We start from the raw sequence: 27,189 nt of genomic DNA, 5'->3' as shown, positions 1-27,189 counted from the left end.
TGGAGGAAAGCAAATGTCACTCCAGTCTTCAAGAAAGGCCAGAAAGAGGACCTGGCCTCTGCTCTGCTCTGCTCTGCTCTCACCTGCACCCAGAGCGGGAGGGAACACAGAGGAGGGAGGCTGAGGCTCCCTGACGGGAAGCAACACGAGGACTATCCTTGGGCAGGCAGCAGAGCTCCGTCCCCTTCGCCCCCGCCCCAGAACGAGCCATGCCCCTCCTGGGGGCGGCCCCTCGGCGGGCTCATAGCTGGGCTCGGCCACAGCCAGTGGAGCTGGTTTCGGCTGTCCCGGTACCGCTGCTCGTCACTACCTCAGTAGCGGCCTGCTTCCCTCCCGCCTTCCCTCTCGGCGGGCGCGGGGTTGCGGCATGGAGGGGGCCGGGGTGCCGCCGCCCGGGGCCCCGGCGGCCGCTTCGCCCGGGGACGAGACGCTTCCCGGGGCCACCGGCGGCTCTCCGCTCCGGTTCCTGGCGCGGCTCGGGGCCAAGCTCTGCACCTGGTGAGTCCCCGGCCGCGGCCTCCACGTGGAACCGGGCAGCGCCGGCCGCCCTGCCCGCCCATCCCTGCGGCCGGGAGCCGTGTCCTGAGCCGGGGTCGGTGCCCCCGGGTCGCGGGAGGGAGAGAAGGGGGGGAGGAACACTGTGTGGCGGGAGCGTCGTGGCCGACAACGCGGTCGGGATGCGGTGGCTTTGGCGCCGGGAGAAGCCGCGTGGCCCAGAACCGGGGCCGCATTGGGGCACCCTGCGCTGGGGCGGCTCGGCGGGGACCAGGGCTGCGCCTGGGAGCGGAGCTGGGACCTGAGTAAAGCCCTGGTCCTTCGGGGGAGGCTTCAGAGTCTTCGCCCTGCGTGAGGCCGGCGGGGCGCGGGCGGCAGCCGGGAGGGCTCTGGCTTGTGCTGAGGGAGGGGGGGCAGGAGATGGGACGCGGCCACAGCCTGCGGCAGCTGATGTGCCGGGGTGAAGGGTCGCTATAGCTAAGTGTAGAATTAGCGAGTGATATGTTTGATTTTGTTAAACTAAGAGTGTAGTCTCACACATGCACTTGTTTGGGGTTTTTTTTGTTTTTTTTTTTTTTTAATTTTTTAAAATCTGGTTTAAGATTTTCCAGTTATCCTATTCTTTCAACACTTCTGTCTGTTCTGTAGTCATTTATCCACATTGCTGCAAAGAACAGGTCATTGTGGACAGGGAAGATTACAGAACGAAATAGCTGAGATGAGGTGTGGGGTCCAGAAAGAGCATTTCACGTTCCAAAGGCTGGAAACGTGTATATCCTTGTTGAATCCCAACCAGGATAACACAAATATCGGGTGCGATTACACAGCGTTATAGAACAGAACAGGTAGGCGTTAAAATGGTAACTACAAAACCTAGTTCTGCAGAGAAATAGAGATGTTAGAGATACAATTACTGCTCCCTGGATCCAGCCGTATCTAGATTGTTATATCCACAGGTGCCATGCAGTCCTTCAGGAGTGTTAACAAGTATTTGTTTGAGGGCTTATAATGGACATCACTCCCTGTGGAACCAGTCCCTTAAAATTGTAGTTGTAGATGAGAAAAGAGAGAGGAATAAAGGGAAGTAAAGAAGTTACAGTGAAGTCACCACCCAAAGTTTGTACCTTTGGATCCAAAGAATTGTTTCTTAGCAGAATCAACAGACTGGCTTTGTGTGCTCCCCTCTTACCAAGGCTTAAGTCCTTCAGACTGTCCTTCAGATGTCTAACAGCATCCCACCCATTACAGAGCAATATCCCCTTTTCCTCCTTGCTGCAATCCACTTCGAACATAGGCCCACTCAAGCTTATTGCTTAAACTGGGAGCACTGGTTCAGCATTGAAAACTTGGGGAGAGAAATCTGCCACGTTGTGCAGGCATTGCGTGTGTCCCAGAGCTGCCTTTAGCAAGAGCACAATGATTTCTGACTTCCAGCCTGCAGGAGCTTCTGTTTTCTTACTGCTTCAGTTTCCATTGGGGGGAAAAAAATTCCTTTCTTAAGAGGCATTTTTTGTTTGTTTGTTTTAAATTTGTTTTCTAGTAACTATTGCATCAAATACCCCTCCTTGACAAACAGGAGGTGCTGGATCTCCTGCCAGCCTTGCCCTCATCAGCTACAGTCACACCATGCCTGTGGAGAGGCGTGTGCTGGCCAAGCAGAGGCTTATTCTGGAGGGCAAAGCCTGCCTTTCTGTCTTGATTGAAAGTTTTTTTCTCTTCATAGCTCCTGCATGTCAGGAATACTCTGAAAGACCAAACAGGGCCTTGCTGAACTGTTCAGTAACCGCAGCTACTCCAGTTGCCAAAAATCGTGCCAAAAGGCTGCATTAAGTGAGTCTATTGATGTACTTGAAGGAAAATAGAGCTCTCACTGGCTTTTGCAGTGTCTTGTCCAAGATACTGAATTGATTTTTGGTTTTTCTTATTTTTTTCCTAGGTGGCTGGAGGCTCAGTCACTTCAGCTTTCTTAAAGGCCTTCCTGAGTTGCAGCAAGGTTTAAGATGTGTAGTAATAAACTAGATGTTTTTTCTTTTTAAAATAAAACTGGTGGAAAATATGCCTTCTGGTTCTTGAAACAAGTTTTTCTTTTCTGTTTCTTACCTTTTACAAATTAAACTGACATCAGTTTCAAAGCAGAATACTGAAACACTAGTTCTGAAAAAGTTAGTCTGTAAAAAATACTTTTTCCTGCTCTGAGCTGTCTGCTAGTTATGTTGGAATATGGCTGAACCTGCATTTTCCTTTAACTACTTGGATCAAAAGGTGAGATAATTCAAACAAAATGGTGTCTCTTCCACATCCCACACCCACATCCCAAACATTCAATAGGGCTTCAGGAGTTGAAGCCAAAGGGTAAGTAAACTGTCTATGTGAAGCATTGCCAGGCCTTGCCTCTTAGTGTTTAATTGGTGGCATAAATTTAATTTTTGAAAAGCTGTATGTATTTTAATGAAAAAAAATTAAAGTTATAGGATTTGTTAAACTAATTTCCAGTAAAATTGTTGACTCTATGCTTCTTTACCTTCCTTGGAGATTCTGATTGTGTTTTAATATCTTGGGATAACTTCTGCATTTCACATAGAGCCAAACACAGCCAGCCTGTTTTTCCCAATGTCAAGAGCTGCTCATTGTTCAGTGTTTGCTTTAAATCAGTTTGTAGCAAAATTTAATGTTCTAAAAAAATTCCCCAAAGACTTGTAGTTTTGCTTATAGCCATATATATAGGTAGCTAAGATATGGTTGCTGAAAGCAGGGGAGAAGTAATAACTTAGTAGCCAACTATCAAGCAGTAGAAAACAACAACAAAACCCTGCAAACTATAAGACTAAAAAGCCTTTTCAGACCACTTACCTTGCCTCATCTGAGTCCCAAGAGTTTTAGTCGTTACAAACGCATTAAAAAAAAGAAGAGGATCAAGTTCTAGCATGGAAAAGTTAATAATTAATATATTTAAAAAGTGATGATAAATTATTAATAAGAAAAGTGTGGTCATCCATACACGTGTCAGTACTGGAAAGAATGAAAACTTCTGTCTTTAAAGCATTTTTCTCATAAGAAATTGTCTTGCAAAATGAAACAAATGGAGTTTAAAGTTTCCTCAAGTTTTGCAGAAGGTAATGCATTTTCTTTTTTAATTTGCTATGGGACTTTAGTGGGCACTGAAATAAACAGGCTTTTGAGCCTGCATTTATCAAGGGTCATACCCTGCTCAAACCACCTTGAGTGCAGTGCATTGCACCTCAATTGGTGTTACCTTCACAATTTGAAGAAAGACGTTTTGACACCTCGGCAAATGGTGTGAGAGGAAACCATTGGTGCTTCCTGCAGAGGCTCACATCTGGTGTTGGGGTCTGTTGGGGCAAGAGGCTGTGATTTCACACACAGCTGAGAAAGTTGCTAGGAATGTAGTGTTTTAGGATTCACAGAGGATGACTGCCACCCACTGTCAGTGAACAGTGTCCTTATGGCTCTCCTGATTTTAACATTTTAACCTGTTCAGCTCGGGGAAGAAAAAAATCCCTGAACTGAAATAGAGAAAAATGAAGAGGAGAATGAGGCAGGATGAAGCCTGCTTGCCTTGTCAGATGCCATTGGTACTGTAAAAGTAAATTGTATAGGACTTTTGAGACATAGATTAGCTAAATAGCAATGACTGCTGGTACATGAACCACTAAGCAAACAGTTCTATAGATTCTGAACCTGCATTTCTTCCCATATGCAGAAGCACAAGGAGGTAATTCCCTAGGTATTTTAAACTGGAGAAATGTAATTATTAGAAGAGCTGAGGATCAGCTTAGTGGAGTTACTCCACTGCAAAAGGGCAATCAGGTCTTGTTTTTATTAAATGGTTGAAACTGATCACTCATTAGTAAATCTGAATGGCAGCAGATCTCCCTTTTACCTTCACTCTGAAACCTGGAAGTATTCAAGGTTAGGTTGGACAGGGAACTGAGCAACCTTATTTAGTTGAAGATGTTCCTGCTTACTGCAGGGGTTTGGACTAGATGACTCTTAAAGGTCCCTTTTTAAAGCATGTAGAATCCAGGCCTGTGCTATAGAGTGCTGTTTTTCAGGAGAAGCAAAGCTGTTTCTTGTATCCTGGGGTGAAGTATTGAAAACCTGTGTTTCTGCCAGTCTGTCTGTGGCACCATCTAGGAGATGGTTGACAGGGAGTTTGCATCCTGGGGGGCAGGGCTCTTTCTTCTCTCCTGGTAATGTACTGACCAGCACACTCAGTTGTGTGGACTACACAGGCTTCACAGCTTTGGTCTTGTGAAAGTGCTGTGGTTACAGGTTTCATTCCCACCTCCACACCCATATCCCTGCCAGTCCAAGCACAGGGTGAGTTTATTCCAGTAAATTATTACAGGCTTGCTCTGCCTCCTGCACTGAGGGTAAAGAAGAAATATTTTCTGCTAGTCAGGAGCAAGAAACTCTTTCTTTGAAAAATAAAAAGTATACACGTTTTTAAAATGCCTGAGACCACATATTTTGTATGTTGCTTACCCTGTTACTTTGTTCAAATTTCAGTGGGTCTTAGAATCATAGAATCAGCTGGGTTGGAAAGGACCTCTGAAGTCATCAAGTCCAACCCTTGATCCACTACCACTATGGTTACCAGACCATGGCACTTTGTGCCACATTCAGTTTCTTCTTAAAAACCTCCAGAGACAGAGAATCCTCCACCTTCCTGGGCAGCCCATTCCAGTGCCTGAATGGGCTCTTCTTTCATCTTGGCTCTTGCAAAGGAGCCAGAGTTCACAGAGCTGGCAAGGGGTGAGCTGGAACCATCGACCATGTGTGCTTGGGAGAAGTGGTAGTCTCATCCCAGAAATTTTAGCTTAATTGCACCTGATTAAATTAATTCTTTAGATGAATGTCAAAGGACATTTTTGCAGCAGTCAGAATAAATAGCCAGAATATTAGCCAGAATGTGTCACAGTCGTTGCTTACTTATTCACCAAATAATGCAACTGGATCTTTGACCAGAATAAAAAGAAATTCAATATAACAAGTGAGGTAGCTTCGAAGGTGTTTGGGTTTTTTTAATTTTATTTGTGCATACAAATACATGTGTGTGTATATACTACGCATATATATTTTACAGCACTGTTTACAGTTAATGCTGTGCTGTAAAGTATTCATGATGAATGTCTAGCTGAAACATCATCTCTGTTGCTTACTTCAACATTCAAAATGCTAGAAATGAGAGTGTTCTTTCATATACTGGAAAGTGTCACATGATATATGAATACTTGTAATGTGGATGTGCCCTGTTGCTGGGATGTGCAAACCCAGCTGTAGCAAAAAGTGAGACTTGAATCTCTGGGAAATGCAGCATGGCTGGGCTTGGCAGAGTTTTGCTGCCTCATTGAAATGGACTTGGAGAGGAAAATGTGCCTAGCAGCATTTTAAAACTCGGTGAGCTTTGGTGTTAGGCTGAATGGAAAACAAGAGTCATGCGGCTGGATTAGAATCCATGCAGAGATGTTTCCCTTCTAAAAGGAAGAATTGAGTGTATGTTTGTGGTTGTCTTTGGCACTCCTGAACACACCCTTGTTTCCTGGCAGCTGGATTGCACAGCTCAGTTGGTTGAGCTGGTATTTACTACATTAAAATCACCCACCTTGGGAAGAAAATGGGTGTTACTATGGGGTGCCTGGCGTGTGGGTACCCTGCAAGAAATTACCAGGGAGAGGTGCGGGCACAGGGTTGGTGCAGAATGCTGGTGGGATGCTTTTTTCCCTTTCTTGATAACTTTGAGTAGGAGCAGATGAATCATTTGTGCAGACAGTTAAATTCTCATCAGTAGTCTTCAGACTAAACAAATGGGATGTGAACTTTGCAGGCCTGTCCAGTCATTGCAGCACCAAGCACTTGCTTTGTATTGTGAGTATGCAGGCAGGGACTGGGCTGGTACAAATCTGCTTAGCTCCACAGGCAGGAAAAACAGCAAACTGAAAGGTATGTGTTCAAGGAACATCTGGAGCAGTTGAATAGTTCACTTGATGTTGGGTGAAGAATTGCTACTAAAAGCGCATGAGCTTCCTGCACCACGCTCCCCCTCCCTGTCCAGACATTAGTTGGAATTAAATGGAGTTGTAAACGCTAATGTGATCTTTGTCCAAAATGTGTTCTTAACTCCATCAATTACAGCAGGATATGATGGAATATAGCAGAAACAAGGCACGAAAAGTATTAATTATATCTTAAGTGAATTTTTTTTACAGTGAGAGCACTCAGTCACTGGAACAACCTCCGCAGGGATGTGGTGGAATCCCCTTCACTGAAGGTTTTCAAGATGTGCCTGGACAAGGTGCTAGATAATTTTATCCAGGCTCCATTTCCCATGAAAGGTTGGACCAGGAGGTCTTTCAAGGTCCCCTGGGCTGTTCTGTGGTTAATGCTTCTGTATTTCCTTATCACTGCTCAGCTTAGGGTCTCAGCTCACTTTCAGAGGCTCAGGCCTCGGAAGAGCCTGTAGGCAGCCGTGCCTTATCTCCATGTTGCAGATCTGTATTGACCAAATACAGAATAGCATTCAGTGGAGGACAAAGGATTTAACTCAGGCCCTGTGTATCAAAACCACTCTTGATGAGAATTGATCCTGCCCAGGTGAGCTGCTTGAAGATTCTTGCAAATTATTGCAGTCTCCGTCACTGGTGGTTTGAACTGGCCTCATTTGTGGCCGTTAGACCTGATCTTCTGTGTAGACAAAACCCTGCTTACCACTAAATTAGAACAGCATTGGCAGGGAGTAGAAAATAATAAATTGTCAGTCTAGAAGATGGCACTTTCCCCATAAAACTAGTCAACATTTTTAAAAAAACTTGAATGTTTAATTTTAAGCTTACTGTGTTGTCTTTGTATTCACAGGTATATCTTGAAAACAATAATTCTGGGCCAGGTGCTCTCCTTGTTTATCTGTGGGACTGCTGTTACAAGCCAGTATCTAGCAGAGGAATACCAAGTGAATACCCCAATGTTTCAAAGTTTTATCAACTATTCTTTGCTGCTTCTAGTTTATACAACAATGCTGGCCTTTAGGACTGGTATGTAAAATATGGGATGGGAGATTGTGGTTCCTCTTTTTTTTTTTTTCCTTTCTTCTTCCAGATTTTGAAAGTGAAGAACTTAATGCTCATCCTGATTTGTTTTTATTTAGAGGTTCCTGCTGAAATTCTGGCCTAACAACACATTGACATTAATTTCACAGATTAATTGTGCATTTAATTTTACTTCATTTCAAATCTGTTTAAATTATGTGCTCTTTGGTTTCAAGTACTATGTTATATTAGGAAAAATAGGCTTTATTGTAAAAGCTTCTTCATGAGAGGCTGTTTAATATTCCTCCTATTCTTACTGATTAACTCTTTAAACAGCTGTAGTCTTGTGGGTTTTTTCCTTATGTGGAAGAATTTTCTGTGCTTTTCACCATTTGCATTGTCTCCTGCCAGGCTGTATTTTGCTGTTACTGGATATTTCTTAAGCAGGGGCAACCAAAATCAAATGTCTCAGCATTCTTTATGCTACTAAAATGCAAGATTCCTGTACAGCATTACATTGGAAATAAACAAATATTGATTGCTGGTTCCTTCTAAACAGGCAATGACAGTCTTTGGCAAATTTTGAAACAGAGGTGGTGGAAGTATATTTTTTTGGGGCTAGCTGATGTTGAAGCCAATTACATGATTGTAAAAGCCTACCAATACACCACTCTCACAAGTGTGCAGGTAAGAACTGATCTCTTTTTGAACTATTGATTTTATTGCAGTTTTGGACCAGTTTCTGAAATTACCTTCATAGGATAAGAATGGAAGCTACTTAAGCCTGAAAAAGCCTCCCAGTAGCTATTTTCTCTCTTCAGTACAGAGAAGAGCATCTTACATCATGAATAACATTTCCAGGAAGCAAGGAAAATTGGCTGGTATTGCCCTGTGAGAGCTCTTGAGTTGAACTCTAATTGTTTTGATACAAAGCACTTCTAAGAGTTTGCTGACAGCCACTCAGGTTTTTCTCCTGACACAAAATAAAAATTTATGACCAGATAACCCTCTCTTAGTGCAGGTTCTTGCTGATGAGAGCAAGGTAGGTCTCTTGCCTGGTCTTAGAAGCTGCGAGAGGTGTTGTGAGATGTAACCCCATACTTAGAGTTAGCTGACCATGCAGTGAGGGACCAGCTCCAGGGCTTTTGGATGTGGCACTTCAGCTGAGGCTCCTCTCTGGAAGAGATGGAAGGGAGGTTGCTGTTTCAGGCTGCTGAAGTGCCAGTAACAGCCTCGGCAATGCCAGTGTTCAGATAAACAGGATAAATCTTGTGTCCTGAAATATCGCCATGATCAGGAGGGCCAAGGCTGGGATTTCTTGTCCCCCTAGACAGATACAAGCTGCTGGAATAGTTGGTGCCTTCCTTCTGCCTCTGACTGGATGCTCCTGAACATGTGCTGCCGAATCTCTTGAGCAAACTGGCTCAGGGTACTGAGCAAAGTCAGAGTAAACCCTATCTGTTGCTGGACTACTGGTGAGCCATGGTCAGGCCACTATGTGTTAGTTCCCTGTGGGGTTCCACAGTTGCTGCTGCTGCTGTGGTAACAAGGGAGAGGATGGTGCAAAAGCAAGGAGGGAATGTGTCTGTGGCTGTGCCACCCTGTGCCTGCTCTTACTGATGGTGGGTCTGTGTCTGGGGTCATGGCCCCACTTCCCTGACTGAAAAAGGGTACCATGCAGGGCTGGCTGCTGGAAAGGAGTGTTTAGGTGTCAGTGACTTAGGTAGTCAAAGTAACAAGGGTTAATATTTAAAAGAGTTACCTGTAAAGCAATAAACTTCTGTGGTCTGGCCTCCCTTGTAGACAACTGCTTTAACTTTTCCTTGCACTATTTAAAGACCAGTAACATGTGCCTGATGGATTGTTATTATTACCATGTTTCCACTTCATACTTCATGTGTTATCAGTCATTAGGCCTTTAATTACCTTACAAATAATGCCTAAAAAATCTAAGCTTTGAGTGACACATTTCAGTAAGATCAAGTTAAGCTGATAATCAGGACACTCTTTGATCGTAAATTTTACGGCTGAAAACATCAGGACTTTGATCCAAGTTCTCAGAAGTAGTAAAACTATTCCTTTGATTTCTTTCATAGAAATTAAGTAAGATGAGATACAGGTAGATTGCTCTATCCATTTGCTAAAGTTGAACAATTGCTGAACCTTCTTCCCATGTGGTAACCTTCAGACTGATGTTTCTTTGAGTGTCAGTAATTGAGAATTTTTTGTAACCACCTGTTGCAGTAGGGTTTCTTGCACATTCTCTGAAGTTATCAAGTTCCTATTACTGACAGAAATGTGATTAAAAAAAAAAAAATCTGTGATTTTCTCCAGTGCAGGGTATTTTCTGTCTAGCAGTAGCAAGCAGTTCTGCAGTTACATCAGAACCTGTGGTTCAGAGAGCCCATCTGCAGTACTGGCAATGAACGGATGCCCAGTGAACATTAAAGCAGCTCAGGAGTATATGGCACCTTCCTGAATACAGGGTAATCACTGCTAAAATGATGGCTGAAGCATCAGCTCAGCCCTACAAAACCTACCTTCAAAGATAATATCTCATCTCAGCAAGGGACTTCCATGTATTTTCTCACACGTGCACACAAAAGCAGAACTGGTTTTCCTTTAGTTATCAAATACCAGCATTACACGGAAAGGGTCGGGAGATTTTTAAGGAGATAACATTCATATGGCAGCTCTCATTTCTCTGTAAATAAATAAAAAGAGTTTGGTCCATGATCAAACTCTTTCTGTTCTGCTGTGACAGGCAATGGCAGGGAGCCTTCTTGCTGCTGGTGTCCTCTCTTGTGGCAGGACTTGGCAGGACCATGTATTTCGTAGCAAAAAACCAGACAGCAAAGCTGTGGTTTCATGTTGTTAACATGTTATTGAGCACAGTTAGCATTTGCTCCATAAGTAATTTGAGTGGAGGCATTTTGTAGGCAGCTGTTGTTGGAACATCAGCTGATGGAAGAGCATTAACCTCAAAAGGAGAAAAATCAGGATGAGCCCCTGGGACTCAGCTGCCCAAAGGGAGCCATGCAGGGAAGTGAGCAGGATGAGTTGTAGAGCTCTAAAAGCTGTCTGGAGCTGGCAATTATAAGCAAACCAATGACCTCTATCAGTCTGTGATCATTTATTAACCATGTATTAAAATATCTTTTAATAATTTACTCACCCTACATTTAAAACCTTCCTATAAGCAGTGTGGCCAAAGGCTGGCTTGAATCAAAACATCTGTAAATCAAATTAACATGTTATCTTTTTTCCCTGTGTAAAAATACAGAATTGAGTAAGATGAGAGTTTACCTAGACTGTGCTGGCACAGTAGGAAATGTTAGAAATTTCTTTTGAGCACATTGAGAAGTTTTTGGGTTTTTTTTTGGTTTTTTTTTTTTTTTTGAGATAAAGAGGTCTGTGGAGAAGCTAGAAACTCACAGCATGATACGTTTCCAGTAGACTGAAATTTTATTGAAATAGGTAGTATCACATATTAGGACTTGTTTGGTTATGATGTCTCAGAATACAGGCCACACATCAGAATACAGACTGCATTCTGATGTCTCAGAATACGGTCTGTGCTTTTGCACAAACTTCTCAAACTAGACAAGCTTGATGCAATCCCAGGAACAGAGACAAATGGAAGGATAGGGCTAGGATTTGGTTTGATTTGATTTGATTTGATTTGATTTGTAATAAATCCCCTTAATGTTGTGCTGGTAAGACTTTAATATGTGTACTTATGAACAAGTAAAACCCAACTTAACATGACATTCCTATGAGTTTGGTTAAAACCCTTGGGAATGCTGGCTAATCTATTGGAGCCAGCACAGCAGAAGGCTGCAGTGGTGCACTCAGGCAGGCAGAAGTTAGGCAGGGTCTGACAAGGCAAATATATGAGATTTTAGCAACACACAGAGAGGGGAAAGAGAAGTTGGTGTCACTGCTTGTCACAGAGTGCAGGCATCCTTGAACTGTACGTATTAAGCCTGCTCGGGGCACTGTGCAAACACATCCAAAGTACTTCAGAACTCTGTGGCTGTAGAGAGTCAGCTCTAACAGTTATGAAAGTGCACTGGTGGATTACCTGTGATTACAGTTCATGTACTTTTTTTTTCAGTAGGATCCCCTTGGAGAAAATAAAATCAAAACCAAAACTGCAGGGTCAGATTCTTGCCCTATTGATTTTGATGTAAAATCAAACCACTCGTATTCTTCAGTAGCTTCAGATTTTTGCTTTGTGTAGTACATGGAGCTCTAAATTCTAATTACAGGTTGGAGGAAGTATGGAAAGATGAGCTAGACAAAAACTGATGGGAAAAAAAAGGAAATGTCTGTGAACTGCCTCCTTGTGTTGGTTTTGTGGGGAGAACTTGGGTTCAGAGCAACATCATAGCATTCATTTATGAAGCTGCAAAGATTGATTAGATCCATCAAGATCTAGGTCCAGTTTCTAGATCAGTGCCTTCCTGCCAGGAGAGAGTGGACCCCACACTTCAGCTCCTCCTCCACTTGCAAAAAGTTTTCCATGGTAAAATGTGGGTCTGACCCCTATTTTAAAGAAATTCACTTGGGTTTCTTTGCACCTTTCTTTAACATATGATAGTGATGGAAAGTAGAATCCTGTACATTTGTTTGCAGGACAATGCAATCCAGATTTGGATGAATTTCTAATCCAGACCATTTCTCTCTACACACAGCTGCTGGACTGTTTTGGGATTCCTGTGCTGATGGCTTTGTCATGGTTCATTCTCCGGGCACGATACAGGCTGATCCATTTTCTTGCTGTTGCTGTCTGTCTGCTGGGTGTTGGAACAATGGTGGGTGCAGACATTTTGGCTGGGAGGCAGGAGAGTGAAGGTAAGGAATCCTTCATTGCAGTGGGGAAGAGTGGAGACTGTTCCCTTGGTGGGCTAACCTGGAAAGGAGGAGAAGCATATGGAAGGGGAGGGTGTAGTTCAAAAGAGAGGAAGAAAACTCACCCTGCTATTTGGATTTCTTGTCCAAGAAGTTAGTGGCTGAAGAGACACTGATTTTATAGGGAGCTGTGAAATCTTTTTGTAGATTTAGATTATTTCTTCCACCTTAAAAGAGAAGCACTTGTGTTAAGCTTAAATCTTGCTGCTGTTCACCACACCTGATGACAGGCCTTATTCTTGAAAGCTTGTTCACTTTTTACAAGTCATATTGGAGGGTCTAATAAAACATGGTACATCTCCCTGCAAACCTTCTCATGCTTACACTGTACCAGCCTGCTGGCAGCCAGACTTCTCTGATCTTCAGTTTTCTATGAGCACAAAACCCAAATAAAGTTACTTAAGAGCGGATGGATTTCTCCAGTGTACCTTGGGTGGCCCAACAAAGCTCACAGGCCACTGCCTGGAAAGCAGAGACTTATGATGGGAGAGCAAGAGATGTGGACAGGATGCTGGGGTTCCTGGGATCTTCAGGAGGGAGGCTGGGCCCTGGGGACCAGGATCCATCTAGCTGCAGATCTTGTCTTCGGATAGATGGTTAGATCAACCCATATCATAGCAATCTTATTTTGAATAAGAATTTTGAATTTTCTGAGCCAGATGATTTAAGGCAAAGTAAAATTCAGGGGGAGAAGAATGGGGCATTTCCTTCATTAGGCAGCATAGAGATAAGGCAGTTTGGTATTAGTTTTGGGCCTTACTGTAGGTAAGACATCAAGGCAAACTGATATTTAGCTTTAATGATATGTGGTACAAGTGTCTGAGCCCTGAGGGAGAAAAATCTTTTTTCCCTGAGACTTGAAGACAGTAATGCTTTATTTGCTGACCTGGGTATCCTTACTACTGGTTACCCTCTTATTTCAGACATACCTTCTGAGTGATTGCCAGCTGGCTCAGGGAAAGACATCTTAAATCAATCCAAGGCTTTAAACAACATGATTCTCTTGATATTTAGCTGATGCATCACAGCATTTACTCGATTGGTGATTGTATCTCAGAGAGTCCCATTTGCACAGTATAAATAAATGACAGCAGGACACTTGGTATCACCCATCTGCAGTGCCCACACCAGACCTGTCATATGCTTGAAGCTGAGTCCAGGTCCTGCTGAAATCAGTCAACTGATTTTTAGCAAAATTTGAATCAGGCCTTACTGCAAAAGCGGTACAATGTTCAGAAAAGCAGAGAGCATCTCTAACTAGGAATTTTCCCAAGTCCCTACAGTGCCTAGGATGAGCAGGAATAAAATTGGATTGGAGTCTACAGTGGTTTCTTGGTCAGGCTGAAATTTCTATGGTGGGTTTGCTCATTTCAGACTACAGGGTGTGGCTCTCAAGCACCAAGCCTGCACACAAAAGATGATGTTTCCTTGTCCCTTATCCTGGAAAGCACTAGGAAGCTATAGATGTTAGATATAAATTTACTTGTATTTTTAAGGAAAGTTATTAAGTGTTTGTAGCATTACCCTTATTGTGGATTAATATTTCTGTACAGGTAGTGACGTGGTGATTGGAGATGTCTTAGTGCTTCTTGGTGCTTCTTTGTATGCCATTTCTAATGTGAGTGAGGAATACATTGTGAAAAATCTGAGCAGAGTGGAGTTTCTAGGAATGGTGGGCTTGTTTGGGACTATTATCAGCGGTCTACAGCTGTAAGGATCTAATATTTATTTTAAAACTAATTAAGCATATTCTACAGATGATTGCTTGTCTACCATGAAATGATGTTATTAAATTAATTCTTTGTTACATCTTCATTTGGCCTGTATGGGAGCCCTTCCACTTTAATTTTATTCTTGTTGCTGATCACCACCTGTTTTATATCCTTTTTATTTGCACTTATCTTATTACAGCAATTCTAAATCTGTAATTCTGCAGTTACACACATAAGATACTTGGCTGTATTTTGTTTGTCTTCATGAGGATACTCAGTATGTTGAGAACTGTTCACAGGAACTTATTTCTTAATTGAATTTCTATGTGGAAAAGTTTAGGAAACAGTTGTTAGCAGAGGTCTTCCATATTAAACTTTAAATGAAGCCATGTATACTCTTATAAAATGAAGCCATGTATGCTCTTATAAATAACCACAGCAGAGTAACAGACGACACGCACTTAAGTCTATTTAATGAATGCTCTGTTCCTAATTTTTCACCATTATAGTTCAAATGGTATATCAAATAAAACTGAATCTGTGAAAGGTGAAAAAGCCTGGGAAGAAGGCATAAGAATTAAACAAAAGTACTTTTGACTTTCAGGGACTTAAGTTTTGAAGTCTTTTTGCATACTTGTTAGATGTTGGAGTTAGTGTCATCCAGTAAAATATCAAACAAAAAATTAAGGGATTATAAATCAAATGTTTCTTTGATATTCTGGTAATTAAATTTTCTTTTTTATTATGCTGTGCTTTTTTTTCATTATTATACTATGTCTTTTCTCTAACTTTAGAGCCATTGTGGAACATAGGGAGATAATGAGAATTCAGTGGAACTGGAAAATTGGTATGTGTATGACAAAATAATGTACATTTTTACAGAACACTGGAAAATGATAACCACTTAGACTTCAAATGCTGGGGATTTAATTTTCTTTCTTTGGATATTAAGCAGCATTCATATGATATTGTCATGAATTTACTTTCTGCAAACTTTGCAGCTCAGTGAAGAGAGGAGGTTTGCAGGACTGAACATAAAAACCTTTGAGCTCAGGTCTTGCATTGTACATATAACATGAAACAATTCTTCAAAACAAATCACAAAAAGGAAAAATTAAATCTGTTTGATCAGAGACATGTTTGGTGTTGTAACATCACAAGAACATTTTAATCGTCCTTCCTGGATGAGCCATTGGTAGAAATTGTGACACATTTTGATCTCAATAGAACTGCACATTACTAAGGAAAGTAGCTTTAAGTTTTTCAGTCAGCTCTTTTGTTAACGAGGACAGAACAAGAACTTCCTTTTATGGCTGCACTCATTTTTGCAGTGCACAGTAGTCTTAGATACTTCTGCCATATTTTTCTTAAATTTACATCCCTGTATCTTTCAGAAGATCTTATCCTAAAAGATAATAATGTATAGTTTTAAAGCATCTGAAGAATACCTGTTCTTTAAAATTATTATTCCATGCCTTAGGAGTAAATTGTCCTGTTTTACAGCATTGCTGTTCACAGCCTTTGCCCTGTGTATGTTTGGGCTGTATAGCTTCATGCCAGTAGTGATTAAAGTTACCAGCGCAACCTCGGTCAACCTGGGGATTCTGACTGCAGATCTCTACAGTCTGTTCTTTGGGCTTTTCCTCTTTTTCTACAAGGTAAGTACCTTCATTCTTTCACTATAATTTCAGTTATGTTTTCACTTCAGAATTAATATGTAATATTTTAAAAATCCCTGAACAGTCATTGCTTTTGAACATTTCTATAGCTTGTATAATTCATTGCTGACATATGTCCATCAGGAGGAGTCATAGTGAATTGCACAGCATCACACCACTAGGCAGGGAGTGTTTGTCAAACAATTTCACACTTCATAATATATGTTAATGTTAAGAGATAGTAAATAATTTCCTGAAGTGTTCAAGTGGTAGAGTTCTACTTGTAGGCCCTGTGTAGAACTGTATGTGAGGTTTGGTTCATCTCTCTAAATGTCCAAAGAGAGAGTTTGAATTTCTCTCTCCTTTAAAGGTATTCGATGCCAGAGAGGATTTCCAGAAATTAGGATTTTCTTCAAGAAATGTAGTCTGTTCATTACTAACATCTTGGATAACAGTCAAGCTTTTTCAGTGCTACTGCCAAAGAGAGACTAAAGGAACTGAAGAAAATGCAGATAAATGTTATTCTGTATGCTGTTCAAAAGACAGCATTACTTTTATTGCTCTCTCAAATATTTTTGGTACTGTCTGGTTAAGTTAAGTGACAGTGCTAAAAAGATTTCATTACGCCCTATGCTTTTCATCCAGAATCATTAGTGGGAGCCTGCCTCATTAGAGCAATTGGAGTAATTGAGTCCATGGCTCAGTGACTGGAAGGGCTTTGTGAGAAGTTTGTGAACTTTGCTGAAGAACTTAATTTGTATTATTTCATGTGATTGCTTTCTCTTCAGCATTATAGAGAGCTGCAAGTTTTTAGGTCAGATAATGCTTCTGAAAATGAAGGCAAACTTACTTTACAGAATGGAGGTATGGAAATAGCAGCATCTGACTACAGCTAGACTTTTCTTTTTCAAGAGTCTCTTAGCTCAGTTTTCTGTAGTGAAATGAGGCAACCAGGTGCCACTGATTGCCAGGTAGTGGGCATGAGCTTGTGTTAAGCCCACCTGTGCCTGATTAGGGCTGGACCCTACTGCGCATGAGCAGGATTAAGGGGCCAATAAAGCTCACTCCTGAGGAAGCCAGGGGGGAGGCTGGTTGCTTCTGCTGCTTCTGAGGGCACCGTGCTAACCTGATTGGGCCGCTGGAGCTTGCAGGGTGAGGCTTGAGTGTCGCAGCCGGCTGGCGCGTGGTATTTATACAGACAACCCCGAGCAATGCTGAGGCCGTGGGTTTGAGCCTCACCATACTGGTGATGAGCTCTGGTGGCGCAGCCAAGTTAGTGCGGTGCTGAGACAAAGCTCCAGCTGCCCAACTCAAGAACTGATTGTAAATTGTTGCCCAGGTGGCCAAGAAGGCCAATGGCATCCTGGCCTGTATCAGGAACAGCATGGCCAGCAGGTCCAAGGAAGTGATTCTGCCCCTGTACTCAGCGCTGGTGAGGCCACACCTCGAGTCCTGTGTCCAGTTCTGGGCCCCTCAGTTCAGGAAGGATATCGAGGTCCTGGAACAGGTCCAAAGGAGGGCAACCAGGCTGGTGAAGGGACTCGAGCACAGATCCTATGAGGAGAGGCTGAGGGAGCTGGGGCTGTTCAGCCTGAGGAAGAGGGGGCTCAGAGGAAACCTCATCACTCTCTACAACTCCCTGAAAGGAGGGTGTAGCCAGGTGGGGGTTGGTCTCTTTTCCCAGGCAACTCTCAGCAAGACAAGAGGGCACAGTCTTAAGTTGTGCTGGGGGAGGTTTAGGTTGGATATTAGAAAGAACTTCTTTACTGAGAGGGTGATCAGACACTGGAATGGGCTGCCCCAGGAAGTGGTGGATTCTCCGTCCCTGGAGATATTTAAAAAGAGACTGGATGTGGCACTCAGTGCCATGGTCTGGTAACTGCAGCGGTAGTGGATCAAGGGTTGGACTTGATGATCTCTGAGGTCCCTTCCAACCCAGCCAATTCTATGATTCTATATTTGTAATAGTAAAGAGGAACAGGTAGGCAAGATCTAACTTTTATTATTCAGGATTGTTATCTTATTTCAGGGAGAGGTTTTTCTGGGAGCAGATAATCTGGGTATTCTGGTAGCAAATGAGAAAAATGAGTTGGATAAGACATTGAGGTTGTATTATGAGATAATTTAATATATTTATTAAAACTTGTATATTGACCCATCTTGATCTATGATTCTGTCTGTGGTTAGAAACAATGAATACCAAAAATGAGTGCATTAATAGTCATAGAATCATAGAATGGTTTGGGTTGGAAGGGACCTTAAAGCTCATCTAGTTCCTACCCCCCAGCCTTGGGCAGGGACACCTCCCTAGACCAGGTAGCTCAAAGCCCCATCCAACCTGACCTTGAACACTTTCAGAGAGGGGACATGCAAAATATGCTGCATCTGTAGTAAGAGGATCTGAGATAGCTTAGGAGCCAAGAACTGATCTTGACATGGCTTTTAACATGACAGCAGTAGAAAACCTTATTGCCAAATTAACCATGTAGTTTCTTTACCTATGGGGCAAAGAAACCAGGCAGAACACACTCTGGATTGAAAAGTCCCCTGGACACAGGAATCTACAAGCAAACATGCAGGGAATTGCTCTGCATTCCCCATTACCAGATGATATTTCACAGCAGGGGCTGAAGGGCTGCAGGGCAGTGAGAGCCATGAGCTCTGACTTGCTGTGCTCTGAGCCTGCTCTGAAACAGAACCAGCACAAACCCAGTGGCTACAGCAGAGACTCACAGGCTCTGGGCTTTATGAGGTTTTGCCTTGTGCACAGTGTTTTGCTTTTCGTCCCCAACCCTCTCTTTTTAAGGTAAAATGTGAATTTTGCATACCTGTTTTGATGAGCTTTTTTTTTTTTTTCTGTTACTCCATAATGAATCTTTGCTGTGCTTATTTCTAATGAGCTCCTTATGTAGATGCCTGTAATCCCTCAAGAGATACTAAAAAAAGTCTCCAGATGCTTTTAAAGTTGAAACTCCACTGGAAGGGAGCGTTCTGCAAATATAGACACTAGATGGAGTTACAGTCCTCTAGTAACATTTAAAGTAGACTTCAGGCTTGGTAGTATGGGGGTATAAGCTGCACAGGTACAATTGAAATCAATGTCTGAAACAATTAAGTTGCTAGAATATTTGAAATTAAAACAAAACAACAAAACAAAACAAAACAAAACAAAAAAAAAAACCAACAAAAAACCAGGAAAAGACCACTGAGCCATCCTCAGAACCAAAATAAATAAATAAATAAAAGAGTATAGACTGTGGAGCAGCATGATTAAGGTTCACCTGTGTCAATAGCTGCAAGCACAGGCAGGCATTGAATCACAGCTGTGCATTGACATGTCTAAGGAAGCTAAGGAGGATAGGGGATATTGACAGTGGGTTGTAGGATGTGCTGTGTCCTTCATCTTGCTGCATAATCACTGTGGTTTGGCAAAGGCTTCATGAAGAACTTCAACAAATCTGCTGTAAAAATGTTCCTGGCTGTGGATAACTTAAATGCATTGTGTTATTGACTCTGCTGTTATGAAGTAAGCATTTATTTTTCTGTCAGGGTAGATGAGTCTCAATTGTTGGATTTTTAACAGGAAAATGAATGACTGAACCAAATGCCAGCAGTTCATAGTGTTGCCTGACACAACTCTTTAACAGAGCAGAAATGCTGATCTTGTAGAAAAGGAGTCCCAGTCTCCCTCTCTTCTAGCACTTGCTGGCTGTAGAGTGCAAACTGGGTTTGATCCAGTAATAACATTCATCTAGTCCTGCAGATGGTTAAGAGAGCTGTGCAGAGAACCAGCTGCTCTGGTGGCTTGCAGTAGGATGGAGAGATTGATCTTTTGCCAAGCCCCGAAATATCTGGCTGTATTGAAACAAAATTCTCCTAGGGGTACAGTGTTTCAGCATTCACATGTGTGAAACTATCCTTCAGTGTCACCACATCTACAGCCATTTGCTGCCTCTATTAAGATTCTTGTATGTAGACCTAAGGACAGTCCCTGTCCAACAGTATTGGCAATGAAATGCAAAGAAAACCAGCCAGCACCTGGATTCTGTCAGTAAAGGGAGCTGTTGAATTTTGATCTTCAGATGTGAATACAGATTGTGGTGAATAATCCTCATTAAAATAACTTTTAGAAGGAAGAACAGCTTTCACATTCTTAAAACAAGGCAACATTGAGACGCTTTCCCATCAGACAAGACTTAATGTGTCTCTTTCCTCTGCCAGTTTTCAGGTCTTTATATCCTGTCCTTCGTTATCATCATGGTGGGCTTTGTCTTGTATTGCTCCACTCCAACTCGGACAGCAGAACCCAGCACCTTGCCTCAGCCTGGCAGCACTGGCTTGGACAATGCTGCACTGAAGCTCGATGAGAACGACAGCGAAACCCCGGCTGTAACTGCACAGTTCACAAGAGGAGAAACTGTGGTGGTCAGCACTGATTAAAGAAATGGCAACATTTCAGAATAGAGCTTTTTTTTTTTTTAACTGCCAAATTTCTCTTAAATACTAATCTGGAGAATTGCTCCACTGCCAAGGCATTTGTCATGCTGCGCTGGTTCTAACGCGCTGGATAGACTTTTAAGGCCAGATTCTCAATTAGTGAAACTGTATTGATTTACCCTTGCAGAAACTCTGGCCCTTGGAAGAAGAGAGAGTACTATTTATGTGGAATCTCTGGAAAGAGAGAGACTGTTATTTTAAATGCTTAATTAACTTAACAGCAAACGCTTGGGGGAAAAACTAAGCCAAAGCATGCTGTCAGGTCACCAACTGGAGCAAATATGGTTTATTTTGCATTAGGGACCCAAATCTGCAAGATGCTATCTGAGGGCTTCATGCTTCCCACACCTCAGTGCCAGATTACCTCAACTAGCATCTTGCAAAAGCCACTCCAGTTCTCAGGAACGAGTTCTGCAGGCTGTGTTACCTACATACACCTTCCAGGTACTGATGGACTTCGTTCTTTTGATGTAGGATTTGCTTCTTACATTCCATCCAGGTGTTCATGTCTTTATCTTTCTGCACTCCCTGTCGCAGCTGGGACTACTTGTGTTGTTTTTATATTTTTAATTTTGCTTGTAGGGGAAGTTTGAATATGTTTTTATCCTTCCTTTTCTTTCTCAGTGTCCTGTTGTTTGGTGCATTCCCACTAGGTGGAGGAGACAAAGTCAAGGCCTTGCTCTGTTCAGTATGAACCAGAGGATTTTATTTCTGGATAAGACACCAAAAGAGTTTGAACTGAAGTTTGCTTCTCAGTGAATATCTCTCTGAAATGGGACACATTTCTGCAGAAAGATTTGGATCAAATTTGCATTTCTTAAAAAAAGAAAGAAGTGTCTTTGCCAATCTTCATTGCAACAATAATGACATTTCCAAAAGGTTAAGTGCTTTCAGTAAATGAATTGGCAGTTACTCCCTCTCTTCATATTACAGTAAATTATTAAAAAATACAAGGTTGCAGTTTTAACATTAGTAAAACCATACTGGGTTTTTATTTGACTGTATTTTTTGTACAAGCCTTCATAGCTCAGGTGTTACAAAGTAACAAACGAATAAAGTTTTCAGCAGCTGAAGAGTTTGCTCTTGGTTTGTTTATTTTTTAAGCTAGAATTTCTTCATAGCTCATGTTGTTATACATGATCTTACTGACTAAATGATTCTTTTAACCACAGAGCTTTGCCATAAGAAGTCAAATTTACATTTTCTGAGGGTACTGGTGATCAGACAACAGACTGGTTTTGTCTCCTGGTGAAGCAAAATAATTAAGCAAATATCTTACCTGATTTTATTTAGTAATAGCAAAACATTCAGCAAATACTACAGCAACAAACACTGCCTTTTCACTGATTAGTTCGTGCATGGAAGGGTTAGAAGGTGCTGATGTTTAATGAAAACAATCTGGGCCTGGTTATCTTTTGCTTTGCCACTTGGAGTAAGATTCAGGTCATGTACCTAAACTGGTATATCTGTAGACGTGTATACATCTAAAAGTGAGCAAGTAGCTGGAGACCAGTTGTGGTAAGGAAGTTTGATGACAGTAGATACCTAAGAGAGGCTATCTGAGTAAAGCCGTAGTCCTCCATACCAACTTTTAGTTGCCTACAACTTGGAGCTAATTCCCACCCCGTGTTAACCTGTGTGATTAGTTAGCTACATGCAGTGATGAAGCAAGCAGCAAGTAAACTGAGGGTTCTGTACATGAATGTTCAAGAACTCTGCAGCTATTGGCACATGATGAAATTCAGCTCCTAAGTGTAGCTACTTACGTATTTTGTGCAAAAAAAATTGCTTAGGTCTGACTTAGAGCTTTGGTGTCAACTGAGACACTTCATGGAATCTGTGGCACCTCTAGGGGCTGGCAGATACAACCTAGAATATGAAGGAGATCTGTGACCTGGAACAGGGTCTGGAGGCCAGATGAGATGCTGTGTGATATCTGAGAGGGCACTGCAACCTTGAGGGTTGAGATCCTTAATGTTTCCCTAATGACTGTGTGTGGCTGCATGTGCTTACTCTAGCTGTGTAACCTTTACACACCTAAAACTGGATGAGATGAATCTAAGGTGAAGCTTATGGCCCAACCTGTACCATATTCTTTCTGTGGTCACTGAGAGGACATCTCATCATCTCATTTGCTAAAACACCTCTGTGTGTCCAGTGGTTAAGAGAGTGCTTTAGGGTGTTTGCATGTTCCATATGCAGTGCAGAAAAAAAAAAATGGTCTCAGTTTATGCACTTCAGGAAAAATGAAAAGATTTTTTGTTCCTTTTTTGGAATATGTTACTGGCAGAGGTGCATCCAGCCTCCCAGATCTTCTTGTCCATGGCCAGAGGCAGGGCCAGAATTGGGACTGGGGGAGCTTCCATCAGCTTCTCACACCCCTTTGGCACCCCTGCTTTCAAAACAACTGCACTAGCCCAAGAAATGGACAAATGAAGAGGTGATGGTCTGAAAGGAAGTGGCAGAACAAATGGTGAAGGCAGGGATCCAACTCAATGAGCAACTGAAAAAAACAGAAAAAAAAGAAGAGAGACCATCCCATCACTTCTACCCATTTTACAGGCAAGGAGTGGGCCATACAGTGAGGCTATTTTGAGAAGAATTAAAGTAGCATAGAATGATTTGGGTTGGAAGGGAACTTAAAGATCATTTAGTTCCAACCCCCCGTCTAGACCAGGTTGCTCAAAGCCCCATCTGTCCTGGCCTTGAACACTTCCAGGCATGGGGCATCCACAACTTCTCTGGGCACCCTGTTTCAGTGTCTCACCACTCTCACATTGCAGAAGAAACTACTGATGGAAACAGGAAGCTTTGGGGAAATCCTGTTTATTCGTGAAGAAGGCACTGAGTCCTGTTGTTAGGAAAGAGATGGATCCTTTGCCTTCTGCCAGGGACCCTCCACTCCCCTGACAGGTCTCACAGCAGGGCTGTGCCCCCCACCTATGCCTGCTCTTCCTCAGACCTTGGAATCCCTCCCTGGGATTGGGAGTGGAGCCTGCCCCTGCCCCTGCTCGGGAAGGATGTGAGGAGAGGATCTGCAGCTATCTCAAGAGAGGGCTTGCCTAATTTTATAGTGAGAGTTACACATGAAGGTAAAAATTACATTCGCCTATTTGGGATGTTCTTGACCCAACTTGCTGGTCTTTTTCTCATTGCTGAGTTCTGAGGTTGCTTCAGTCATTTCAAATGAGCCATTTATTAAATAGTAGAACAAGCTTGTTTTGTGCCAAAAAATAGAAGTTTGAGAATTCATAGGTATATTATTTAGGGGTTACATTTTTAGGGGAATGTGAAAAGAAACGGATCACCCCTCATATCTCTACTGTAGGTGATTATGACATGAAGAGTTCACTAAAAATTTTGTGCTTAAACTCATCAGCATGAACAGGCCGTGTTTGAAAAGTTAACTTCATTGCAGCAGAATAAAGGGAGAAACACCCCCATTTGATTATTGAACCCTGTATGTCACTATATTTATAATGCAACAACAAAAATGTTTAAATTAGACAATCCATATTGTCACTATTAAGAGTACAAAGATAACATTTGTGGAAGTGTAATATATTATATTTCTAAACACAGTATTATATCCAGGTCTACATGGTATTATATCCAGGTCTGTATTAATTTTAGTTTGGATACTGAGTCCCGTCTCCTGTAGATCGCTCCTTGAGGAGAGGTGGTATTTTATTTTCCATAATTACTGGTATAACCAATAGTAACATTATGTAGGTTTTTTCTGAAAGTCCATGGTGTTGTTTTTGGCTTAGACTTTGGCTGGTGTTCAAAACACAGGGTGATCTTGTAGCGTGGTGTGAATGCACAGGCAGTAGCTCATCTCTCAGTAGCTCGTCTCATGTGTGAGGTTACAGACACATCACATGAACTATGGATTTGTTCTCTGAAGACTTTTAAAATATGACCATATCAGTAGATTGTAATCTCATTTAAATTTGTTGGCCCAAACAGGATTTCTACTGAGCTGCAAGGAGATGGGAGCAGTGTGGGGGGCAAGCATCCTAGCTCAGGTTCCCCATCACTTATACTGGGACAGCTCAGTGATTTGCCTGGCTTATAGTCTGAAATGAAAACCTTAAAACAGTCTCACAGACACAGGTTGTGATTTGACTTCTGTCCTGGTTTGGGCCAGGATAAAGGTGATTTTCTGTCTTGTACTTTTGCTTTTAGCTAAGTCTCTTGTAAGTAGTTGCACTTGCTGAAATTAACAGCAAGTTTCTCAGACAGTGTGTGTTTCTAGGACTGATAACACTTGATGTTTATAGTTACTGCTAGAGATTGGTGTGCAGAGCCAAGGACACTGCTCAGCTCTGAGGAAAACATAAAGAGGTCCCACCTGCATCCCTCCTTTGGGGAGGAACAGACAAGATAGATGCCAGAATTGACCAAACAGAGTATTCCATCCCATATACCTCATCCTCAGTATAAATTTGAGGGATCACAAGGGCCAAGCCAGATTTCCTGATTTCCAGCTTCCAGCTGCCTGCCCTTCCTGCTTTTCCTGCTTCCATTCCTTCACCCCAGCATCCTGGGAGGATTCCATCCATTCCTCTGCCTGTGGTCCTGATCCGTGCCAGCCCTTATCTGTGTGTTCCTGCCTCCAGTTCCCAACTGCTGCCGACTCCAGGAGTCCAGCCTGGACTTTCCCAGGGCTGCCCTGCAGCCTCGGTGGTGACGTGAGAGCTATTGGGGGAAAGGGGGGAGGAATGTGGTATCCATTTTCTTGTATATTTGTATATATTTATTAATTTTTCCTATTTATCATTACTGTTTCATTAAAGTTGTGTAGTTTAGTTTCCAACCCATAAGTCTCTCTCCCTTATTCTCCTTTCTTATCAGGGAGGAGAGAGAGATTAATAGAGAGCGTCTGTTACTCGGTTTAATTGCCAGGCCAGTGTTAAACCGTGACAACTTCATACTGTGGGTTTTAATGCCACGTTGTTGGTAACTAATGTTAAGATGTATATTAATGTCACCAAGGAGCTCTGAAAGGTCTCTCAGGCTTTCAGCATGGACAAGGCTGATATTTTTTGTCAGTCCTTCTGTGCCATCCCCATGATGCTCATTTCTCTCCTTGTGACCCCACTGGATATGGGGAGCCCCTCTCACTGGATGCGGGGGTCTCCATGGTTGCACATGCCTGGAGTCCTACCCTTCCTCACCCTAGACTCCTGCTTCCATCCCTGTGGAAGCTAAGAGGAAGCAAAGCTGACTTGCAGAAGGCCTCTGCATCACGAACCAGCGCTGTGGTACAGTCCAGGCTCTGAAGAGAAGAGTTGTAGCCTGGCCTTGGAAAGTCCTAAGCATGAAGTGCTGGTCCCCTGAACCTGTTCTGTGTGGGGTGGGGGCAGATACACAACCCCTACTTGGTGCCCATCCCATGGCTCAGAAGGAAGTGCAGATTTTTTAAGGAAGATGCGTTGCTTCAGAGCACAAGTGACACATGTATTGCTCCCAGGGAAACGTAAACAAATCACATATGCCAGATCATCTGGTGCCTCTGAGAGAAGGTGCATGGATGAATCTTTAGCATGTGTCTTTTTAACATTGGAATAAGCTGGAGAAAAAAGTCCAGCTATTGCTTGCCTTAAACCCAAGTATCCAAGTAAAAATGTGTGGCATCCAGCCTCCCCCAAGGCTTGGTCGCAAGACATCAAAAATTAGCTGGTATCAGAATGTCATGATATGCTGCAAAAAGAAAAAAATGGTGTGACAGTAATTGAGTGGTGACTTTTATCTGTGCTAGAGTTTGAGGATGAGCTTTTGAATCTCAGCTATTTTAAGATTTTTGACCTTTTCTAAGTCACGCATACTTGGTGTGACTATCATCATACTACATGATGGGATGTTTGGGACAAGCACATCCATTGTTGTCAGCATTCACTCACATTTTATGTATTGTGGGATATTTCATTCAGTTATACATCTGTCTCTTAAATCTATGTTTCAATCAATTTAGGAGGCTTGACAGAGAAAGTGCACAAGCTACGTGGTCAATCATGACCAATTTTGAGCAAGTAGACAGATTCCTAAAAATGCAAAGTGAAGAAACCTGAGACTTTCTTGGTCTTCCACTACAATTCAAATGTTAAGCAATTTAAGTGTGAGACCTGATGGGAATCTGATGAGCTGTGATACTACAGTGTTTAATTTTTAACTTGGGAAAACACCTTAACCTACACTCACCAGGCAAGCAGCATCCAAGGTATTGAAGTCTCAGCCTTTGAGCTCTCTTCTTGCAGTCCTTGGATGGAGCAATACAACTCCTTTGGAGATGCCATAGGATTTGTTTATTGAGATTTCTTGGTTTGAGTGCCTAGTTTTAGGTGAAACCAAGCTAAGTCTAGATACTCCAACCAAGAATAATGCCCCATTCTTATGGGCACTGGAGTCTGTTATAAGGGGCTATCCAAGCTGCAACTTTTACAATTTAAATGAGAGATGAAAAGAGGCAGAGAGCTTTGCTTGGCAACCATGGGAAGACCATGTCTGGTTCAACAAGAGTTACATGCAACAGTACCCAAAGTGTGCATCTTTCAGTCCTCTCCAGTTACAAAATATTTGTTTCTTATGTATAAGATCATTCAAGACTGAAAGTTATAGATTTTATAGAAAAGGTCCAGGAGGAAAAATTTGATTTCTTGTACCACACAGGTCAACCTGTTGCATCAGGTTTCTTAAAATCAAACGTGTAGGTTTTAGTTAAGTTTTTTAATAAGCTGGTTCTTGGATATATGAAGACTGAAGAGAGAATGTTACAGTTCTCAGAGCTCTCTGAGTGTTTGCGGCCTCCAAGAGCAGGTTCTTACACCCTTCAAGACTGATGTATTTTTATTAAGCTACCAACTG

The 27,189-nt window shown here is 42.3% G+C and overlaps 1 protein-coding gene across 1 annotated transcript; it reads left to right on the top strand.

The window, feature by feature from the left end:
- The first annotated feature begins 232 nt into the window (after positions 1 to 232).
- Positions 233 to 21,395, top strand: SLC35F2 (solute carrier family 35 member F2). Its single transcript, XM_071734826.1, has 8 exons — positions 233 to 498; positions 7,372 to 7,547; positions 8,101 to 8,228; positions 12,239 to 12,398; positions 14,009 to 14,165; positions 14,962 to 15,014; positions 15,671 to 15,825; positions 20,047 to 21,395. The coding sequence occupies exons 1-8, from the start codon at positions 368 to 370 to the stop codon at positions 20,263 to 20,265; spliced, it is 1,179 nt and encodes a 392-aa protein (XP_071590927.1). The 5' UTR covers positions 233 to 367; the 3' UTR covers positions 20,266 to 21,395.
- Positions 21,396 to 27,189: the final 5,794 nt, after the last annotated feature.

The sequence above is a fragment of the Heliangelus exortis genome, chromosome 1 (assembly GCF_036169615.1).
Source record: "Heliangelus exortis chromosome 1, bHelExo1.hap1, whole genome shotgun sequence".
Classification (NCBI taxonomy): domain Eukaryota; kingdom Metazoa; phylum Chordata; class Aves; order Apodiformes; family Trochilidae; genus Heliangelus; species Heliangelus exortis.
Note: the sequence above shows the minus strand (reverse complement) of the source record. Positions and strands in the feature narration are given on the sequence as shown.